Below are 19178 nucleotides of genomic sequence, written 5' to 3'. Positions count from 1 at the left end.
TTTAGCTTTGACTACGGCACGCATTCGCTGTGGCATCGTTTCCACAAGCTTCTGCAATGTCACAACATTTATTTCTGTCTTGCATTAATTTTTCGCCAAGATCTTGTATTGATGACGGGAGATTCGGAGCACTGCGCAAAGTCTTCTCCAGCACATCCCAAAGATTCTCAATCGGGTTCAGGTCTGGACTCTGTGGGGGCCAATCCATGTGTGAAAATGATGTCTCATGCTCCCTGAACCACTCTTTCACAATTTGAGCCTGATGGATCCTGGCATTGTCATTTTGGAACTGAATAACCTGGTCTTTCAGTATATTCAGGTAGTCAGCTGACCTCATTCTTTGGGCACATAACGTTGCTGAACCTAGACCAGACCAACTGCAGCAACCCCAGATCATAGCACTGCCCCCACAGGCGTGTGACCTTTTTTTTGGCCGGGCAGTGTAAAATGGTTTGTTCAAATTGGATGAGATGGGTTTCAAAAGATTAATAACATCTTTGGTAAGAATATACTTAAATAATAAATGTCCTGCTCTGCCTTTGCATGAAAAAAAGATTTAGCTAAAAATATATTTAAAATGCAATAAAAGCTGTTAAAAACAACCAGTGTGCTTTTTGAAATGTTTCCGTGTTAAAGTTATCTTTTTTGTTGTCGAGTATACCACATTTACATTCCACATTTTTTTGTTCTCATCCTCATCGCATTCCACTGAACAAAACAGCAACCAATGGGCTGGAAATGGCCTGTATCATTTTGCGGTCAGTTATATATCTCGTTGATATTTCTGGTTCCAAAAATTCCCAAAAGATGTCTTACTGTATATACAGTCTATGCACTCATATAAAGTTTGGCGTTTTTGTCAGATCATTTTAACTTTTGCTGTCTTTACATGAGAATAATCCCCCAAAGGATATACAGTACATACAGTTATCAAAGCAATCTTTTCATGGATGAAGATTTTATTGTATTTAATCAAAATGATACAGTGTCTGTTCAGCAGCTGTTCTGTCCAGTTGCAATTAATCTGTAAAAAAATAAAGGAAGTCATAAAGGTCGACCGTGCCCATGTCAAGTCAAACATATACACATTTTGCACATAAGAAACTACTTGCTGGTCACTTATTTACTTTAATTGGCAGGGCTGGGGGGAGAGAAATTAAACACTTTGTAACCATCTGTGTCTCCAGGCGAATACCTTACTGAGTGATCTATTTATTCCACTGTGCTCTGTCCTGACTGCCCTTTATTTTGCTTTTTACACCTGTACTTCAAACAGACATTTCACTACTGTACATTATAATATTTTGGTAACACTTTCTATGGCGCCTATTTCTATAAGTCATTATGAACACACTCAATATGTTTACCCCTTGAGATACTTGAAAAGCACATTAGAGATAAAATGTATTATATTGCTATTCTTATTGCAATGCATCAAAATATGCTTATAGCACTGTATACTTTATAAATACTCATAAATGTATTAATTCACTCTGCATTATGGTAATCACAACACATGGTTAAGCATATCTCAATTATACTTATTATATAATGCTTAAAGTATAACCTTCATTGTAACAGGTTGACTAATTGAGTTTTAGATTTCCTTTATCTATCTCTAAACTGCCATTGCATTTATCATTAGAAATTATAAAAACAATGTGTAAGATTCAAGATTCATGATTCAAGAAGCTTTATTTATCCCGAGGGAAATTGAGGAATAAGGTGCTATAGTAAAATTACAACCCAGTTTTGTATTTTCATAATGCTTTATCGATGCGGGCGCCAAAGGTGTTAATTATAGGTAATCAATAAAATACCGGCCATCTTTTAATAATTGTAATATTTATAAGTAATAATAATAATTATTATTTATATATTATTATAATGACTTATTGTAATTTAATCATTATTATTATCATTAAAATGTGCCTGATATTTTTTTATTTTTGATAATACATGTTATTTACAAAGTGATTTTCCTGGAGCTCAAAGCGCTTTCCAAGCAAGTAAAGAAAAATAACAACAAAAGTAAAAATTGCTAAGCTACGTGGAACAGGGGCTAGGGGTTAGAGCAGGGGTGTCCAAACTTTTTTCAATGACGCCCACATACACTATACAATAGGGCTGAGAGACTGTCCTTGAAAATGTCCCAGCGTTGCTGTGCTGTGCAGAGACGAGGGTGTCCAATGTTATTGGCCAGCTGACGGGTCGGTTGGAGCCAGTTGAAACATATGTCAGATATAGCTAACCGTCGTAAAACAAAAAAGAAAAGAAAAAATGTTCAAACACAAACTGATAGTAGGAAAAATTTGCATTTGGAACATTAACACAAATGCTGTGATGAAATGCTGAATGTTGTGTTTTGAGTTGAACACATTATCTTTGGCACAATACTTAACATCCGAGTGATAGTGTTAATGGTTAGCATGTTAGTTTATAACATGTTGCTGCAAGTTTACGGTCCAGCCGAAGAACAACAGGTCCATGGCAATTCACCTTGGCTCACTCGATGGGATGGGATACCATTTATCTCCTGTGGAGTGACGCTCTTTGCGTCAGTTCCGTTATTATCTGTGTTTTTATGACTGCTTTTTTCAGGCTGTTGGGAAATCATTTGTACGTTAGTAAAGGTCAATCGTTTATGAACGGACACACGCGTGAGCTGCAGTTGTCTGCGAAACGGGCCTCTGCAGCGGAGCAGCTCTGCGTAGGCCCTGCGGAAATCCCTGTTGAAGGCTGGATACAGGATTGGGTTAAGAGCTGAGTTAAAATAGCCCAGCCACAGCACCACAGAGTTAAGTGTATTAGGGGGGTTTGTCTTTTCCTTTATGCTCATGCAGGTTAATATGGTGAAGTAGGGGAACCAGCAGATGACAAAAGCCCCCAGAACAGCTACCAATGTCACTGTAGCTTTGTGCTCCCGAGCTATGGCTGCATTTGATGCTGAGCGTGCAAACGATGGAGTGGCAGCACGAATTCGCTTCACCTGCAAAGAGCCGTAAAACAAAGGTTAGAGACACAGATTATGAAAGAAATTCCATCAGCAGCAAGTGAATATGACTGGATATCATTTCAACTAAAATGACATTCACTATTAGAAAAATCATATTTTTTATCGATTTTCCTTAGACGGATGCAAAGATTGACCTTTTACATCGAGCCGGCGCATTTTTTACAGAATAAAAAAAACGAAACACTGACCTGTTCTCGTGCCACTCTGAATATGCAAAGATACATTCCGCACATAAGAAGCAGAGGCAGGTAAAATGAGCCAAAGGCATAAAGGAGGACGTAGTTATTATTCCATTCAAAATGGCAGTAGTGTCCCTCTTTGTCCTCCTCCCCCATGCCCCAGTCCGAGTGCTGCACTCTGTAGTCCACCGTGTTCCAGCCCAGGTGGATGGGCACAAAGGACACTGCTAGTGACAAGGCCCAGATGGTGATCAAGGCCAGTGTCACCCTCAGACGGGTAACTCTCCGGGAGTAGCTAAGAGGAGATGAAATGGCTAAGTATCGGTCCACACTGATGGCCATCAAGGTGAGGATGGAGGATGCACAGAGCAACACATCCAGAGAGATGTAGATGTTACACAGGGCTCCTCCGAGGGACCATTTTCCGCTGCGCAGCTCCACGGTGGCAGATAAGGGTAACACCAGCAGGCCGAGCAGCAGATCCGTAACCGCCAGAGACACCACGAAGAAGTTTGCGATGCGCCACAGTCGACGGCTGAGCCCCACAGCCAAACACACCAGCACGTTCCCACCGATGGTCAGAATGATGAAAGCCACCAAAACGAGCGAGCGGAGAGCCATTGAGATCATGGTCACCTCCCCTCCTTGGAAATCGTTTGCTTAGGAAACAGGCTCAGCAAGGACAGATTACTTTCCCATCAGACACGTCTTTACATGGCTCCTTTGTTTCAAGGTATTCAGGTTCAGTAGTAGATCATTGTGTAAAGCACTTCAAAAAGGCATGTCTTTCCCGAAGTCCCTGGTCTGTTAACACTTTCCTGGTGAAGAAAAAGAACAGTGGTTATTATTTAAAAAATCACATCATAATATTTATACACTTTCATAATTATGCATTTCAAAGTTCATTCATTCTCAGTTCGTAAATCAAAAGGGTTAGGGTTGCACAAAATGCAAGCAGACAAATGTAACTGCTGTGTGTTTGCTATGTAAACTGTTTGAATACATCCCTGAATGGTACTGCTTTAGTCTCAGCATTGCATAAAAGGTCCACATTGATTATCCAAATGAGCTACATCTATGAAAAGATAACTTGTCTAACTTGTAGGTTTTGTTGTGTTGTTTAGCTTTCTTTAATCCTAATCTTTAATATCCCTACAATACAGGTGATTTCTTTATATACATATAAATCCATTCAATCCATCAAGGAAATAATAAAAACAAAAGTTAACTTGTAGAGGTACGCTGGGTAAAATCCTAAGAGTAATACATTACCATTTATAATCATTTCCATATTCAAACACAAGCAACATCAGTAGTACAATCTGTTATTGTTTAACCAGATTCACAACATCTCAGTTTTCCTCATTTAATGACAATGTCGATGTTAGAGCTTTGGTTGACATTTTAAAAGTTATACACTTAAGCACCTAAGCTGACAAATCAGACATGGTCTTATGAACAATACAGAAGGACTGGTTTTGGTTCTAAAGATGGTATATGCAGGGTTTTGGCTGTCACATGAACACTGATCAGTGGTATAGTTAGAGATAAAGGGAATAGGCCTCAATATAAACATATAATGAGGTGGTGGAGCTGATTCCTAGAAAAGGGAAAATGTACTATAGACAAAGAGAGATACAACATCTCAAGAAAGTGTGGGCTGCGCAATGTATTGCATCACTCTCAGGCTAATTCAAGAAAAGATCTTAAAAAACGTTCAAACATTCTGCCACAGTCTTAGGGGTAAAGTAAACAAGAAAAATTTTTCCTGTTTATCCAACCACTTCCAGAATGTTAAGGACACACATTTATTTTCCCTGATGGCTTTGCATCCACAAATAAAGCCTTTCTCTATTTACAAGTGGATACACCCGTTGAATATCAAAGTGTGTATAAAAGAGTAAAATATGATCCATCTGGAGCACCAGACTGGCATTTTACTGTGAGGTCAAAGCTCCATCTGTCTTGCTTTAAAGGGAAGCTTAACAATTTCATTTTTAAATTAGACTGCATCTAAAAATGACAAATCCTTTTACCAAATGCAACCTCAAACAAGAACTTTTAGCAACAGCAGATATTATGTTGTATGATATTTAATATATGTGTATGTTGCTTTTGCATCACCAGCATGCATTGCATGTCATCTGCGGATATTTGTAAAGAAACCTTAAGGGTTACTTGAGATGTAATGTCATAAAAATGTACAGTACATATTCAACAGCTTATTCTATACAGTGAGGTCAAGTTTCAAAAAGTGGTCGCACAACAATGAAATTGCTATTATTGGAGCTGGGATCATCAAACATTTATACAATTGGGCTCATTGAATATGTTATAGTCTCAGCTTTCTAGCCGTACCACATTTATGCAATTCAAAACATTTTCAGGAAACCCATCATTCACAAACAAATTAAAGCAAAAATAAAACCTTTGTACTATTTGCAAAAGAATGCATGGTTTCTGTCCCAAAGTGCATTGGAACAGCATACACTTGGTTGGTCAGTAGAGGAATGCACAAGCTGCTCTCAGTCCTTAATTTGGAGCCTACAAGTGGTCGGAATAACCTGCAATCATCTCAGATACTTTAGACATTTCTCTTAAATAAGGATTTTTACGTTAATTGAGCCAATTTGGGAAGACTTTTCTTTTCTGACCTTATTTTTATTTAACCTTATCAATTACACTTTTTTATTTAAAGTAACATTTGTGTACACACCTTCCGCATCTGATAACATCCTACAATGACAATCAAGAGGCTTTGTTTAACTTGGCAAAAACTTTACGTTTTTTATTTTTATATGGACTGGACCGCACCTCTCAATCTAAATTAGTTTCTAATACTCAGTGATAAACATGCAATATTTGATAGTCATTAAAAAGTCCAACTTTATGACCCCTGTTCAACAAATAAACTGCTTTCTCTTTCATGCTTAGTTTATTCTTTATATGTCAAATTTATGGTATCTACAAACATAATGACGAACAGATTGCGGGGTTATTTTGTTTTATGAGAGTGCTTGTGACCCATTCAGGGTTTTCCAAAAACAATCACATTTGGTGACGTGCTGGCTGACTTTTTGTTGGTGAATTATGCAGACAATACTTAAGGCGGTAGAAAAGTAGGGTGCTGCAAACTACAATTTGCGTTATTATTAAAAACAGTTCATTTATGTCATTATTTACTCCTAAAAATTTAGAATTAAACCTTGATCAAAGACAATCAGGACAGCATTGTGTTAATTGTAGTAAATATAAAATACAACAGTCCATCATGATATATTAGGTATCTAAGGATACACACATTTATTTAGAATAAGTGCAATAACAATTCAGATGTTAGCATTTATGTAACACTACTATAGGTAGATCATGATCAAATGGGTCCCTGGGCACAGATATGTAAAAAGACCACCTTGCTAACTAGAAGGGTCTAATTGTTCATCATTTTGCATCCCATTGTAATCACTCTGGATTGATTTGTAGTTGTTTTGCGTAATTCTGTAGTCATTTTGCAGTGGAGCGATTGTTTTACTCATTTTGGTCTTTTCGCATCTTTGGAGAGGTTAAGAATATTTGTTTAATATTCCATTTCTAATTTTCATGTTGTGTTATATATGTTCACATTGAATAATGTTTGCCCCCTGATCAAATATAAAAGTACAAAAAGAAAGTCATCTGCACTACAGACTTTTTAAGTACCAGAAACGGCAAGCATTTCTGTGAGTTTTAGCTTTTCTCAAATAAAAATGTTTAACTTGTTTCCTCAAGCTAATAGTTGAATAATTTATCGGAGCATAGTTTCAGTTGTACCTGGCCATTCAGGGAATTCAAGGTTTTAATGTTATTTAGTCAAAAGATTGCCCTCAGGGATGAACACTTCTTGTTTCCATGGTGACATTGGGTTGTTCATTACTGACAGAGTTTAAATCGAGTTGCGGATCTCGTCAGCTTGCTGCTCCTTGATGCTATGAACCAGGCTTCACTCAGGTCGAGGATTTAATACTGAACACAAATACAAGCCATGTTTCTCTCCCCTTTCATATTGCCTTGTTGTAACAGGCTTTATCAGGTGAAACACAACACCATTGTTCCATGATGAGAACCTGAGATCTTTTTAAATTTCATTGAATAATTAATAAAAAAAACCCAGACAGTCAGAAGCCTCTTTTACACATGCACTGCAAACCTGAAGCTAGAATTACCTTGCAAAGCTGTATGGGAAAACACAATAGTTCAAATTATTTAACTGGACTTTAAAACCGATTAGACCGATTTAAACAGATTAACCCCACCAGTACAAAGTCTGTGTAATTGAGCGATGTGTGAACAGAGCCGCCCATTGTAAGGTTTTTTTTAGAGCGAGTGGTTGGTCTGTTCTATTGCAGCTGGTGTAAATGGTAAAACAAAATAAACACATTTGAGGGTGAGGAACATTTCTGAATGGAGTGACCCGTTTCTGGAACCTCAAGCTGATAATGAAATTGTCCGACAAGTTCAATAAATGGTAAATTGTTCTTGACCAAAATACAAGCCCGCTACGTGACCATAATGTAATACGCTTCTTGTCTTGCCTCCTGAACGTGTTACAAGGTACCACCCCTCACCTAACCAAACAAGTTACACTTACAAAATTGTGCCGATATTATTCTCCAGTAACTTTTCAGAGCTCATGTGAAAGTGTTAAAAAATCGAATTTACCGTGGAAGAGGGTACATTTGAGAATGAGAAAAATGTACCAGAAATCAATCATGTAGTTGCATGACTAATCATTATTGTTAAGTAATATTGACTGTTTTTGCAATACGCAGCATCTGTTTCTGTTTGGCATCTGTTAATGATAGAGGTACTGAATATCTGTTCACAAAAGGATAGAGAACAGGTCGGGAATTTAAAAAAAGACACTCAACATCATTGAATACATCAAGTTAAGCTGCTCTAGTTTATGAGTCAACAATAAGGCAAAACATCCGGCTGGAACCACACAAGGTGTGCCAGCAGTTCAACAACATGGAAAACGTGAAACCACTGAGAGTAATATTGTAAAATCTGTTGGCAATTTTCCAAAGTCACATCCAAGGAGAAGATATATGATTTGTGAGTAGAACATTTTTTATCCTTGCCTTGTCCTCTTGAGCTTATTGAAATATATCTCCACTGAAGAAAGACATTTTTTATCCCATTAGCTTATGAAGGATGTGCTGTTTGCATTAAGCAGACCAGTAACATCTTTTAAAGAAACCTAGACCTAATTGCCTTGCAGAAGACTGGAAAACTCCCACAGGATCGCTAGTAATCATATTAATAAGATACACCGTCTCGTTTTTACTGTTATAAGTCAGCGGGAAATACTGATGCAATTAATTAAGTTGTACAACATTCAACTGTGATTTAAATACAGATTAAACAACCAAGAGTCACTATCGTACCAACAATTCAGAATAGAAATGGAAGATAATACTTCAACTACATACTATAGACCTGCATGACCGCAAACACATTGGATCAATCTTTAAGAAATGAATATTGGACGTAATGTCACATAAAAATCTAAAAACATACCTGTGGCCCCACTTCGACATGTTCAAAGTGGTTTCAACTGAATAACAAACTCACCATCCAATGAAACCGTATTTTTCTAACACTGAAAAAATTATCTTACAACAAATGCAAAATCATAACTTGCCTTGAGAATAACTTTACTGCACTGGAGAGTACTGCTGGATCAAGACTAAACCACCTACCTGCAGGCTCACCAACATCATGTAAATGTGTAACCAGAGAAAATAAAAACGACTCACTAAACAACACATTCAGACTTTTCTGAATTTAATTTCCTAAAAAAAAGTATTTCAAATGGTGTTGACTCACCTCACATTGTTGGTCTGTCCGTGTGATCCCAGCCTTCGTCGGAGAACATGAATGATCCCTCTGTTTCCTTGATCCTGCTTGAACTTATTTCTCTCTCTCTCTCTCTCTCTCTCTCTCTCTCTCCTCTCTCTCTCCTCTCTCTCTCTCTCTCTCTCTCTCTCTCTCTCTCTCTCTCTCTCTGTGTGACACATGTAACCTATTGAGTGCTTTAACTCCCTCTAGTGCATACATTTGTCGATTGCTCATGCGCATTGTCGCTGTCGTTAGGCCTTAGATTATTTGATATAACAAGGGTATTGTCAAATTTGAAGGGGCTCAACGGTATCTCAAAAGATTAGGATTGCATTTAATAAAACAAAGATTTGTAAGAAGCACTCAATATTGTATCATATCATCATTTCTTTATTACTGGATCAATGGGATATTTTCATTCAAGACCAAAGTTGACTGACAGGTTGTTGCTAGTATGGTGAAAAGTCCAAGCGGCAACATAACGGCACACATAAACAAGTTTGGAGCGTCGAACAACAAACGGTTCTGGTCTTTGAAGCGTAATAAATTAGACTTTATTTAAGGATAGCCCCTTCTTTGACGTGCCTACTAATACTAGTCATTACACCAGTCATCATAGCCGATACGTCTATGGTTAGTCAGAGTATAATTATGATTGTTTTCTTTTTGTGATTAATGAATTACAAAGCACAGCAATAGTCTCTTATTTAGGCTTAAGGAGGGATTTTTATTAATCTGCTATGTCCTCAGATTAACTCGCCTCACTGACATAGTACTACTTAAGAATTGACTTAAACCAAGAGAGTCACCCCTCCTTTAAGTGCATATTATGGGGTTTATTTAAGAATTCAGTCTGGAAGATTTGTGTGGATGTTGACTGGGAAGTTAATTTCCTCAATCCAAGAGGGAGCCATAAAATACCAAATATAGGGAGAGGAGAAGGCCTGAGAATCAGCGAGGCTGGCAAGACTATTTGTTCAACTGGAAATAGCAGTCGCTTCATAAAACTGAACAGGTCCTATGAGGGTAACAAAGACAGATTTCTGAGGTGGAGAATGAATGAAGAATATTGAGTAATAAATAAACTCAGAGCAATGGGATGCATTGGTCCAGAATTAAATGTTTGGTAAGCAAAGCCAGAAGATAGGAATCTTGTTATTTTAATCAATAGATTCTTTTTTAACAAACGGATGAAAAATGGACCATGATTTGTATTATCTCTTTTTTGTCACTTTCTATTTAGCTTGAAAGTTGAATTACGTTTATTCAAGGTGTGTTACCTGCAGAAAGAGACTCAACATGTCTCACAGCCACAACAAACTATACAGTAGCAAGTTTTAAACAATAAAAAATACAAATAAATCATTAAAAAAGTAGTATGAGTTTGTTACAAATGTAATTTCATTTTTGACCTAAATGATAATGAAAACAAGTTAAGATTGCTTCATATTAAGAATTTATAAAAGTTAGCAACTAGCGCTTAGCAGAAAGTTTATCTATTTTATTTACCAGCATTTCTATTTCATTTGAACAAAAACTGTACATGCAAAGTACCTTGAAGCCAAAACATTTATATCATGCACCTAAATTGTCACAAAACATTAAGCATTTCTGTTTTTTTTGGTTCTTTGTTGACTGTAAACATCTGACTCATTTGTTCCACCTGCTGGACATCAGAGTGAATTATGGTCAATCTGAATTGCAAAGCAGTAAGATAGAGAGCCAACATTAATAATACAATTTAACGTCGTGTTACATGGGCCTTTTTTGTCTTTATAGAGTACTTTGATACCGTCTCAATTATTGACAGAAGGAGCTGTTTATGTGTAATTCTGGTGAGCAGGATGTTAGATTGTTCTGGCCACAGCATAAGACTCTTCTCCATTAATAACAGGTTTAAGGACCTTACGGCTGTGTTGTCTGTCAATCATCCTCATTACACGGGTGTACTAACATTATGCGAGAGAGCCTGAAGTGATGCTTCTGACTAACAAGCTTCTTCCTCACTCTTTCAAGGTCGATGGTCTGGCCTGCTTTGTGTTGCTGTACGGCTAAATCAGAGTCTTCTTTTATCATCGAAACTGTCTTGTTAATCAAATAGAAAAACAACATTGATCCTGGCTGAAAAAAAACAAGATAAATGATTTGTGAAGGGAAAAACCTAGTTAGCAATGAAACACATTCTTGAGGATACATTCTGATCCTTTGATTTTCATCTATTTCTCTCACTCTGTTAGACGTGTAAAATGGATTCAAATAGGTTTTAATTTTATTCCTAATGAAAAATGTTTCTACAGTTGTTAGGGGGATTGCATTTAAATTCCCCATCAGATAAATTCTATTAACTTTGGTAATTTTCATGATTTCAAATCGAGCACCATAAAAATATCAATACTCTGGTGTACAATATAGAACTAAGGACATTCCCAACAGCTTTTGCTGTAGTTTTTGTTTAGTGAGCGCTAGAAGTTTAAGTAGTTCAAATATACTGTGAAATAGTTGAACCCAAACAAGACAACACTGTGGTACTAAATCACTTTGTAGCGAGGCCTTAAAGCAAACACTGCCTTATTGTCTATGTACTCTCAATGGGACCATAATGTACAAACAAACATTATGCAAGCATAGTAGGCCGATTACCTTGCGTAAAGCAAGGAGTAAATAGCGTGACTGACTGGTTGGCTCAACTATAGCTGAAAAAAAACTGCTTTAAGTGAAGTTTTGTCGGATCATGTCGGTCAGAAAAGTTTTAGTTGTTCCAAAATGCCACACTTGAGCGTGGGGTGCCATCATCACGAAAAGGGAAATGCAGTAATTGCTTTAATGTGGCGATAGCAGTGCGCTATTTCAGACAGTCTCTGCTGGAAGGCAGAGTAGTGTTGCACTCATGTGTAGGCTGCACATCAAAAAAGAAAGAAAAAGTTGTGTGAAGAAAAGAAAGAGGAAAATTCAAACACTGCCTTCTCTATCACCTCCACACAGCAGTGTGAAAAACGGATCATAGGCTTTTGAGAACTTACCCCTCATTACAAAAGTGACCTGAAACAATTGCTATTGTCTTCAACTTTCAGATGCAGTAAGTACTTTGTTGACATTTAGATTATGCACTGTACGTTTAAGGACAGGAAATAGGGTAGAAGTGGGATACCTGATGGGACTGGAGGCATACAGATGGTGTAATACAAAACTCAATAGCATGACTAAACAAACATACACATAACATAAATAGCCCAAACTGCAGCTGTCCTTCCATGTATAAATTGTTTTTTTGACATATCTAGGGTATATTTCTTCTTGTTGATGTCATTTGGTTTCATTATGTTGTTCCCAGTATGTTGCTTGATCCTTGTCCGCCCAATGAATTTCCCTAAGGGGCAATGAAGGAAGTTATTATAAGATTTGAGATGCTTTGCTTGACATTTTTCTCTGTAAAACTATTTATAAAGGGGCAAAGTATTACTTTGAGATGTTCTCTGTTGACTAAACACAACAAGGTGATATCTGGAGATAACGCTATCATTATTACAAAGATATTTAAATTGTGCCCTATGAAAGTCAGATTTGTGCCACCGTCCTCCCACTTTTATTATTCTTATCAGTGTGGCTCCAGTGTTCAAAATAGCGTTAGAGAGAAGAATGGAAATTGTTATGCGTGTTATGCAGGATTATTAGGCCAAATTATACCACGTTCAAGGCCACAGAAAAGCCCCAGGCAATTGCCAGCTCTGTTGTAAAAAAAACTTCAGCCAGTGCTCTCTCCTTCCTCTTCCATTGTGCTCTGTCATATTACATTTCCATCCCAAGGGAAGACAATCCCTGACATCTCAGCGGATTACTGCTCCTCAGCCCCTCTGGAGGACACTCGACCCTGAGAGGAGGAGCAAGAGTAAAACCCCAATCTACCCTTTCTGCCCTCCTTCACTCCTCTCTGTCCCCAAGGAAGACTGCCACTGTGTCTCCACGTCAAAATGAGTCATTAGCCGTGTCTGCAATTCCAACCAGCAGCAATGTTTCCATATGGCGAAGCAAGGTAAAGTCTGTTGTGTCTATATTTAGTAGATATAATGGCGGGAAAGAGGTAGTCTATAAATAATCAACGGATATAAACAAACAAACAATACTGACATGGGAACTGAAAGGATCTGCATAGTATGACTGACCGGAAACTTGGCACGGCTGCTGAATTTTCTTGCCAAATTAAGTACGCATCTTTTTGGTCCACATATAATGAGGTCACAAGGCCACAAGCTGCTAATTTAAGTGTGCTCTCCTGACAACCATACTGCTGTGTATCCTGACCACCCCATGATATCATTTAATTGCATATTACCCTCGTACAGAAAATTGTCTTGCTGTTTCACAAACACAAACTTGTTCTCTAAATTTTAACATTACCATTTCAAATATAACACATTATTGAATTTACCAAATGGGATTTCAGGTAAGGAGCAACTTGCTGCATATTATCCTGATAGCTACTAAATGAACCAACGACTTGATTCATGATACTAATTTTAAAATGATTTGATTCATAACAAAAAATGACCATATTGTTTCCAGTAAGAAAAAATAGTCTGTTCCGCAGTGTGCCAATGGCTGCTATGACAGTAATGTAATCTAAAATGATGGCAGCACTGATTGATGTTTTCTGTAACTGTCCAAGTCTGTTCACATTTTCTTTTCCATTAACAAGTCTTTTATTTACTGCCAGAGCCGCTACCGTGTTCCCTTTAGTGTTTACTTCCTGTCTGTCTTCTTCTGCTGATGTATCTGACGTCCAGTGCTCTTTCATTTAAACTCTTTTTTTCTCTTGTTCTCTTTTTCTTTACTGGGGACAGTTTTGCCATAACGACTCAAAAGTTTTGTGCCCTCCAAAAAAAAAATATTAAAATGAATACTAAAAAGTATTCTGTGGTGTTCTCCAAATGATGTTAAACTAATGTTTGTTGTCTACAGCTGAAGTAACATTTACCTGACTTAATTCTGCGGATTTATGTGACTGCTGGACATCAGACAGACAGACAGACAGACAGACAGACAGACAGACAGACAGACAGACAGACAGACAGACAGACAGACAGACAGACAGACAGACAGACAGACAGACAGACAGACAGACAGACAGACAGACAGACAGGAAGTAAACACGAACAGGAACACGGTATGGGCTCTGTAGTGTTTAAGCACTTGTTAGAGGAACAGAAACTGTGAACAGACTTGGACAGTCACAGAAAACATCAATTAGAGCTGCTTTCATTTTAAATGAGGTTGATGTTGTCTGAGTTCCAGCTGTTCGTGCGCCGTAACAGAGTTTTGTTTTTGTAGAGGAAGCAATACGATCATTTTCAAGTCAATAAAATAATTTCAATTAATATTGGCAGTCAAGTTGTTAGTTTGTTAGCATGTGGCCGTGTGATAGGCGGGATAATGTGCAGCGAGTTGGAGTCCGGCGTGAACAGAGGGGTCTACCTCTGAAGAGGTAACCTCTGAAATGTCGAAATAGACCACTCAGAATTGAGTATTCTACTAAGCCATGTAATAATAAATGTTAAAGGTGCCATAGAATGCATCTATCTGGGATTTTAAATTGTTCTCTGATGTCTACAAAGAAGGTATATGACTTTGGTTGATCCAAAAAATGTCCAGATGCGGTTTTACAGGCCCATTTACAACCCTATGATTTGGTCCTAGAATGAAACAAGCTGAATTGTCTTATTTGGGGCTCATTTAAATAATTATGATGAGCTCTACTCTGATTGGCTGGTTTACAAAGAGCAATCCATGGCTGCCTCAGAGCCCACAGAAGTAAGTGAAGTTCGCAAAACTGTGAGGGATGAACCATGGAGGCTATTGGCATCCAACCTTACATGTTTGAGCATTTATCAGAGGAGGAAACCGATGAATTTGAAGAACAGCAGCTGGTCGGAGATTGGAGAGCAACGTTACGGAGTGGTAAGTGCTAGCGTTAGTGTTTCCAGTAGCGGGGGAATGCAAATGTTGGGGCTGGACTATCGTGTGTGACGTCACACACAGGGATTGTTGTAATTTGCCGGTTTTGCAGCTGTGATATGCATAATCATGATTTGCACGTGAAGGAGGAAAAAATGGTGTTTGAGGTTCACAGTATGTCAGTTCAATGTACCGAACTCTCCTCATTCAACTATGCCAAGGTAAATACAGTTTTCCATTCTATGGCACCTTTAAATGATCTTCTATAACACTGGTGTATTGGTTAATCATGGCATAAGCACAAGCATTCGTGTACTGTTGCTATAATCAAACAAGTGAATACAAAAAAACGATTTTCAATATCAACAACACAGGACAAGTTGAATAAACAGTGCCTCAGTCAAAAGAATTCCACACAACTCGATAGTTAGTTAGCAGAAATAAGTGTACTGTTGTGTGACTTCAAATAGAATAGTTCTAAATATTTCCTAATTCAGACCATATACTGACACGGTTTGTAAGATGCCAAAACTATCAGCGACTCCGCTAGATTAAGGCTGTAATTATACAGCTCTGGAAAAAATTGAGACGACTTCAGCATTATCAGTTTCTCCGGTTTTACTATTTATAGATATGTCTTTGAGTTACTTGATTATTTATTTTTTAATTGTATTCTATAAACTACTGACAGCATTTCTCTTTGGTGGAATTCAACTGGAATGGCTGTCATACATGTAGAGATTGAGATTTAAGAAAAATGTGGAGTGGTCTCTTAATTTTTTCAGGAGCTGTATATGGCAAGCAAAGAATCCCACTTTGTACCCCACTGGTATATTCAGCCTCGTAAAAAAGTGCGTAAAATAGACTATTTGCATCAAACTTTAACATCATTTTATGTGGTTTTCTCACAAAATATAAAGGAAAAAAGAAGTCATCCAAGAGCTACCGTTCCGTTGTTGACATGCAAGAGGTTTACTCCTCCGGAGACGCAGGAATTACCAATTAGCACTCTGGGTGTCAACGCAAGGTTATAAGTGTATAGTGCATTTCAGAGCGTAAAGCATCATCATGATGACACTGTCAGAGTTCATTTAGAGAAAGCAACTGACACTAGTTCTCACACTTACTTGCCAGACGACATTTAAAGAATAACAATCCAGATATAAATTGAATTGAGTTTTCAAAGCTTATATTAAGACCAGAGATTTAAGTCTGTACAATCAAGTTAAAAATGTAGTACAATATATTTATTAGCATCCTGTAGACGTAATAAATTACACTTCACTATGCTGGAAATTGGAATAACAGGCACAGAATGTCTGTCAGTGCACAGCAGGATGCCCTGGGAGAAAGAGCCTTGCAGTGGAAATGAGTTAGTCCGTTCTAAAACTGTCTCACACAATATAAACTGCCAAAAAAATATTCAAACAAAGAATATTTACTACGTTTACCTCAAAAAGACCATTTACATAATTAATGACAGAAATAGTATCTCTTTGCAACTTTTCCTAAATTCAAAAAGCACAGGACACTTTCAGGCAAAAGGCTCTTGGGTAAAACAGCAACATTTGATGCCTTACTGAGTTGTCAAAAGATAAGCATATGTTCTACTGGATTAAAAGCATGCATGAATCATTGGTGCCACATACAGCTTAGTGTGGTGCAGAAATGCAAAAAAATGCAAATCAACACCAGTGGCCTTTTCAGGATACTGTTTGTGTTTGTCAGTATGCAGTTTGAGTAATTCAATGCGGCTCTAGGAGAGGAAACCGTCGTTCCACCACTTTGGCACCAGACTGAAATATTAAAACAGTTTTGAAACATTATTCACATTATCATTGAAAAATAAATAGAAAGATCACAATGTGATTTTTTAAGTGGATCTGTAAACCAATTACATTTTCATTTGTAGTCTCCATTTGTAGACTGTAATATCTCTGCATACAATAATACTTAATTCAGAACGATATTCATACATATTTTGCACTTTGGGTGTTGTGCCAGTCAATATTACGATTCAGATTACATTTGGACACCTTCCCCACAGGATTACTCATTGATTCCAAATACGTACAAAACTGATGACATGCCCATCAGCCTCAGCTGCATTTAATGTCCATTAATAAGTGCAGCTAAAATAAAAAAATAACTAAACATAAACATTTCTGGTTCCCTTTTGTAGTAAGAAGCCTGAAATAAGGTCTGTAGTTTACACAAGCTCCAAACATAAAACATTAAAAAAATTCCGGACATAGAATACGTCAGTAAATACTCCGTTTGTGAACATGCAAAGCTTTTATATGTCACAAAGACAGTGTTTGCTAACAAGTGACTAAAAGATGCTTCAACTTCATCACACCGACACGAGACCGCCGTCAGCGTACTGGCGGTGATGCGCAGTCACAGAGCTTTTTTTTTGCAATATACTGAAAGCCAATCGGGAAATTCCATGCATTCTTTTCAAGGGAGCCCTTTGCGATGCTAACCTATCTCGGTCGGCCTACAAAAATATGTCATCACTGCACCATTTAAAATTAGCATGTAGCTCACAGCTTCACAGAGGCTGGGAACTTTTTTAATCAGTGATACATTAACTCAAGTAAAATCAATGACTATGAGAGAAGAAAAACAAAGCTGTTCGCTACCCCACTTCAAAATAAGACCTTGAAACATGAAAACATTAACCTCTATTTAACCAAGCGTTGAAAGCAACGTACACCAGTCCTGTTAGAGACAAAGTCACATACTTGTCTGCTCAAATGTTTACCTCAAAGTCTATATGGCTGCGTACTGCAAACTACAAAACCAGTTAGTATACTGCCTACTCAATACACAATTTCATATGCCACTACTAGCAGAGTATTCACACTGAAATCAATAAATCAATACATTATCTCCTCATCACGACTCTACCAATCAAAACGTTTGAGGAATACGATGACACATCGCACTCTGACATAACACTATACTATGATAGGTACATGACCATTAAAAGCACTTAATCATATTCATAATGCTTTATCACAGTAATCATGACACATTTTAAATTGACTTCAAAGATAAAGCATCTTATAACATCAGAATGGCTCACTGACATTTCTTTTTTGGCAAGGATCAGAAATTGACCCATAAAATACAGCTAGATTAAAAAACCTTATTTCTATTTTAAGTCAGTTGATTAAGCTCTTTCAGAAAAATGTAACATTTGTGAAATGTAAATGTCCATCATTGTTTGAGTTGAACAAATACATTACTTTTACCAAGTTGTGTGTGTTTTTCTTGCAAACAATTGATTTATTAACTTCAAACCAAACAATGACCCCCTACGGTTACATCCAGCTTTTAATGTTTTATATCTCTCATACTAAATTGCATGATAATTCATTTTAACCTTTATTATAACGCTTCAGCTCTTCGTCATTTTTCACACACAGGTACTGTACAGCTTATTTAAGCTTGTGAGCTGGCAGCTACCCATTACATTTATGCAGCGGCTGGTGAGAGCCGTTGGACCTCAACCAGACGGACCAGTGAACCAAAATAATGAGCTGAGGGCTGCATGGAGCTGCAGACTCTGGCAGTGCTTTTCAGTGGTGTTGCCAGTGCAATGTCTAATCTTTTCACCTAACTGGGAGCCATTTGATTCAAAGTTAATATCAGAATGTCACATAATAGAGATGAACGTTTTCCAGCTGGATAGTTTGAACTGTTACGTCACAGAACAGCCGCACCAGCTTTATTAACCACCAAGCAGAAAATGGAAACATGTTTTTGAAATAAAAACTTAAATGCATTTGCTTTTTATACATTTAGTATGCTAATAAAATGTGTGGTGCATACTTGTTACATATAAACTTAAGGAAAATGGTCATTTTACATACAGGCATGGTACTTTTATAATGTATTCTGGAGCATCCTACCCTTTTTACAAGTTACATGTGATAAGATAAAGCTACATTTTTCACACATAAGATACAGAAGTATCTTAGAAGTATGTCTGACAACTAAAGGAAAATTGCAAAACAATAAGCAGGGGTGAATCTGATCCCTTACAAAGTGTATTTTGCTACCACAAAAACTTTAAACTGAAATATCTCGTGGCTGTATGACGGGCAGTATGCAAGCCCAAAAGCATTTGTGAGACATTCAAAGCA

At 37.4% G+C, this 19178-nt stretch overlaps 1 protein-coding gene across 2 annotated transcripts; it reads right to left on the bottom strand.

The window, feature by feature from the left end:
* Window positions 1-991: 991 nt before the first annotated feature.
* Window positions 992-9104, bottom strand: hrh2b (histamine receptor H2b). Of its 2 annotated transcripts, none has more exons than XM_063895631.1 (3): window positions 9064-9104; window positions 3205-4013; window positions 992-2989 (listed from the first exon to the last, which is right to left on the bottom strand). In XM_063895631.1, exons 2-3 carry the CDS (start codon window positions 3823-3825, stop codon window positions 2459-2461), a joined length of 1152 nt encoding a protein of 383 aa, XP_063751701.1. In that variant the 5' UTR covers window positions 3826-4013; window positions 9064-9104; the 3' UTR covers window positions 992-2458. The 2 variants fall into 2 exon arrangements, with proteins under 2 accessions (XP_063751701.1, XP_063751702.1); XM_063895632.1 differs by lacking the exon at window positions 9064-9104 and adding an exon at window positions 8755-8802.
* Between the last annotated feature and the right edge of the window lie 10074 nt (window positions 9105-19178).

This window comes from Eleginops maclovinus, chromosome 11 (genome assembly GCF_036324505.1).
Source record: "Eleginops maclovinus isolate JMC-PN-2008 ecotype Puerto Natales chromosome 11, JC_Emac_rtc_rv5, whole genome shotgun sequence".
In the NCBI taxonomy this organism is placed as follows: domain Eukaryota; kingdom Metazoa; phylum Chordata; class Actinopteri; order Perciformes; family Eleginopidae; genus Eleginops; species Eleginops maclovinus.
The sequence above is the reverse complement of the archived record's forward strand: the minus strand, read 5'-3'. Positions and strand labels throughout refer to the sequence as shown.

What these genes read in the sequence shown, in the direction of transcription:
- hrh2b (XM_063895631.1), bottom strand. Translation starts at nt 3,825, where the DNA reads ATGATCTCAATGGCTCTCCGCTCGCTCGTTTTGGTGGCTTTCATCATT. An exon ending in TCAGAGTGGCACGAGAACAG is followed by an intron (nt 2,990 to 3,204) that starts GTCAGTGTTTCG and finishes GGCTCTTTGCAG; the next exon opens with GTGAAGCGAATTCGTGCTGC.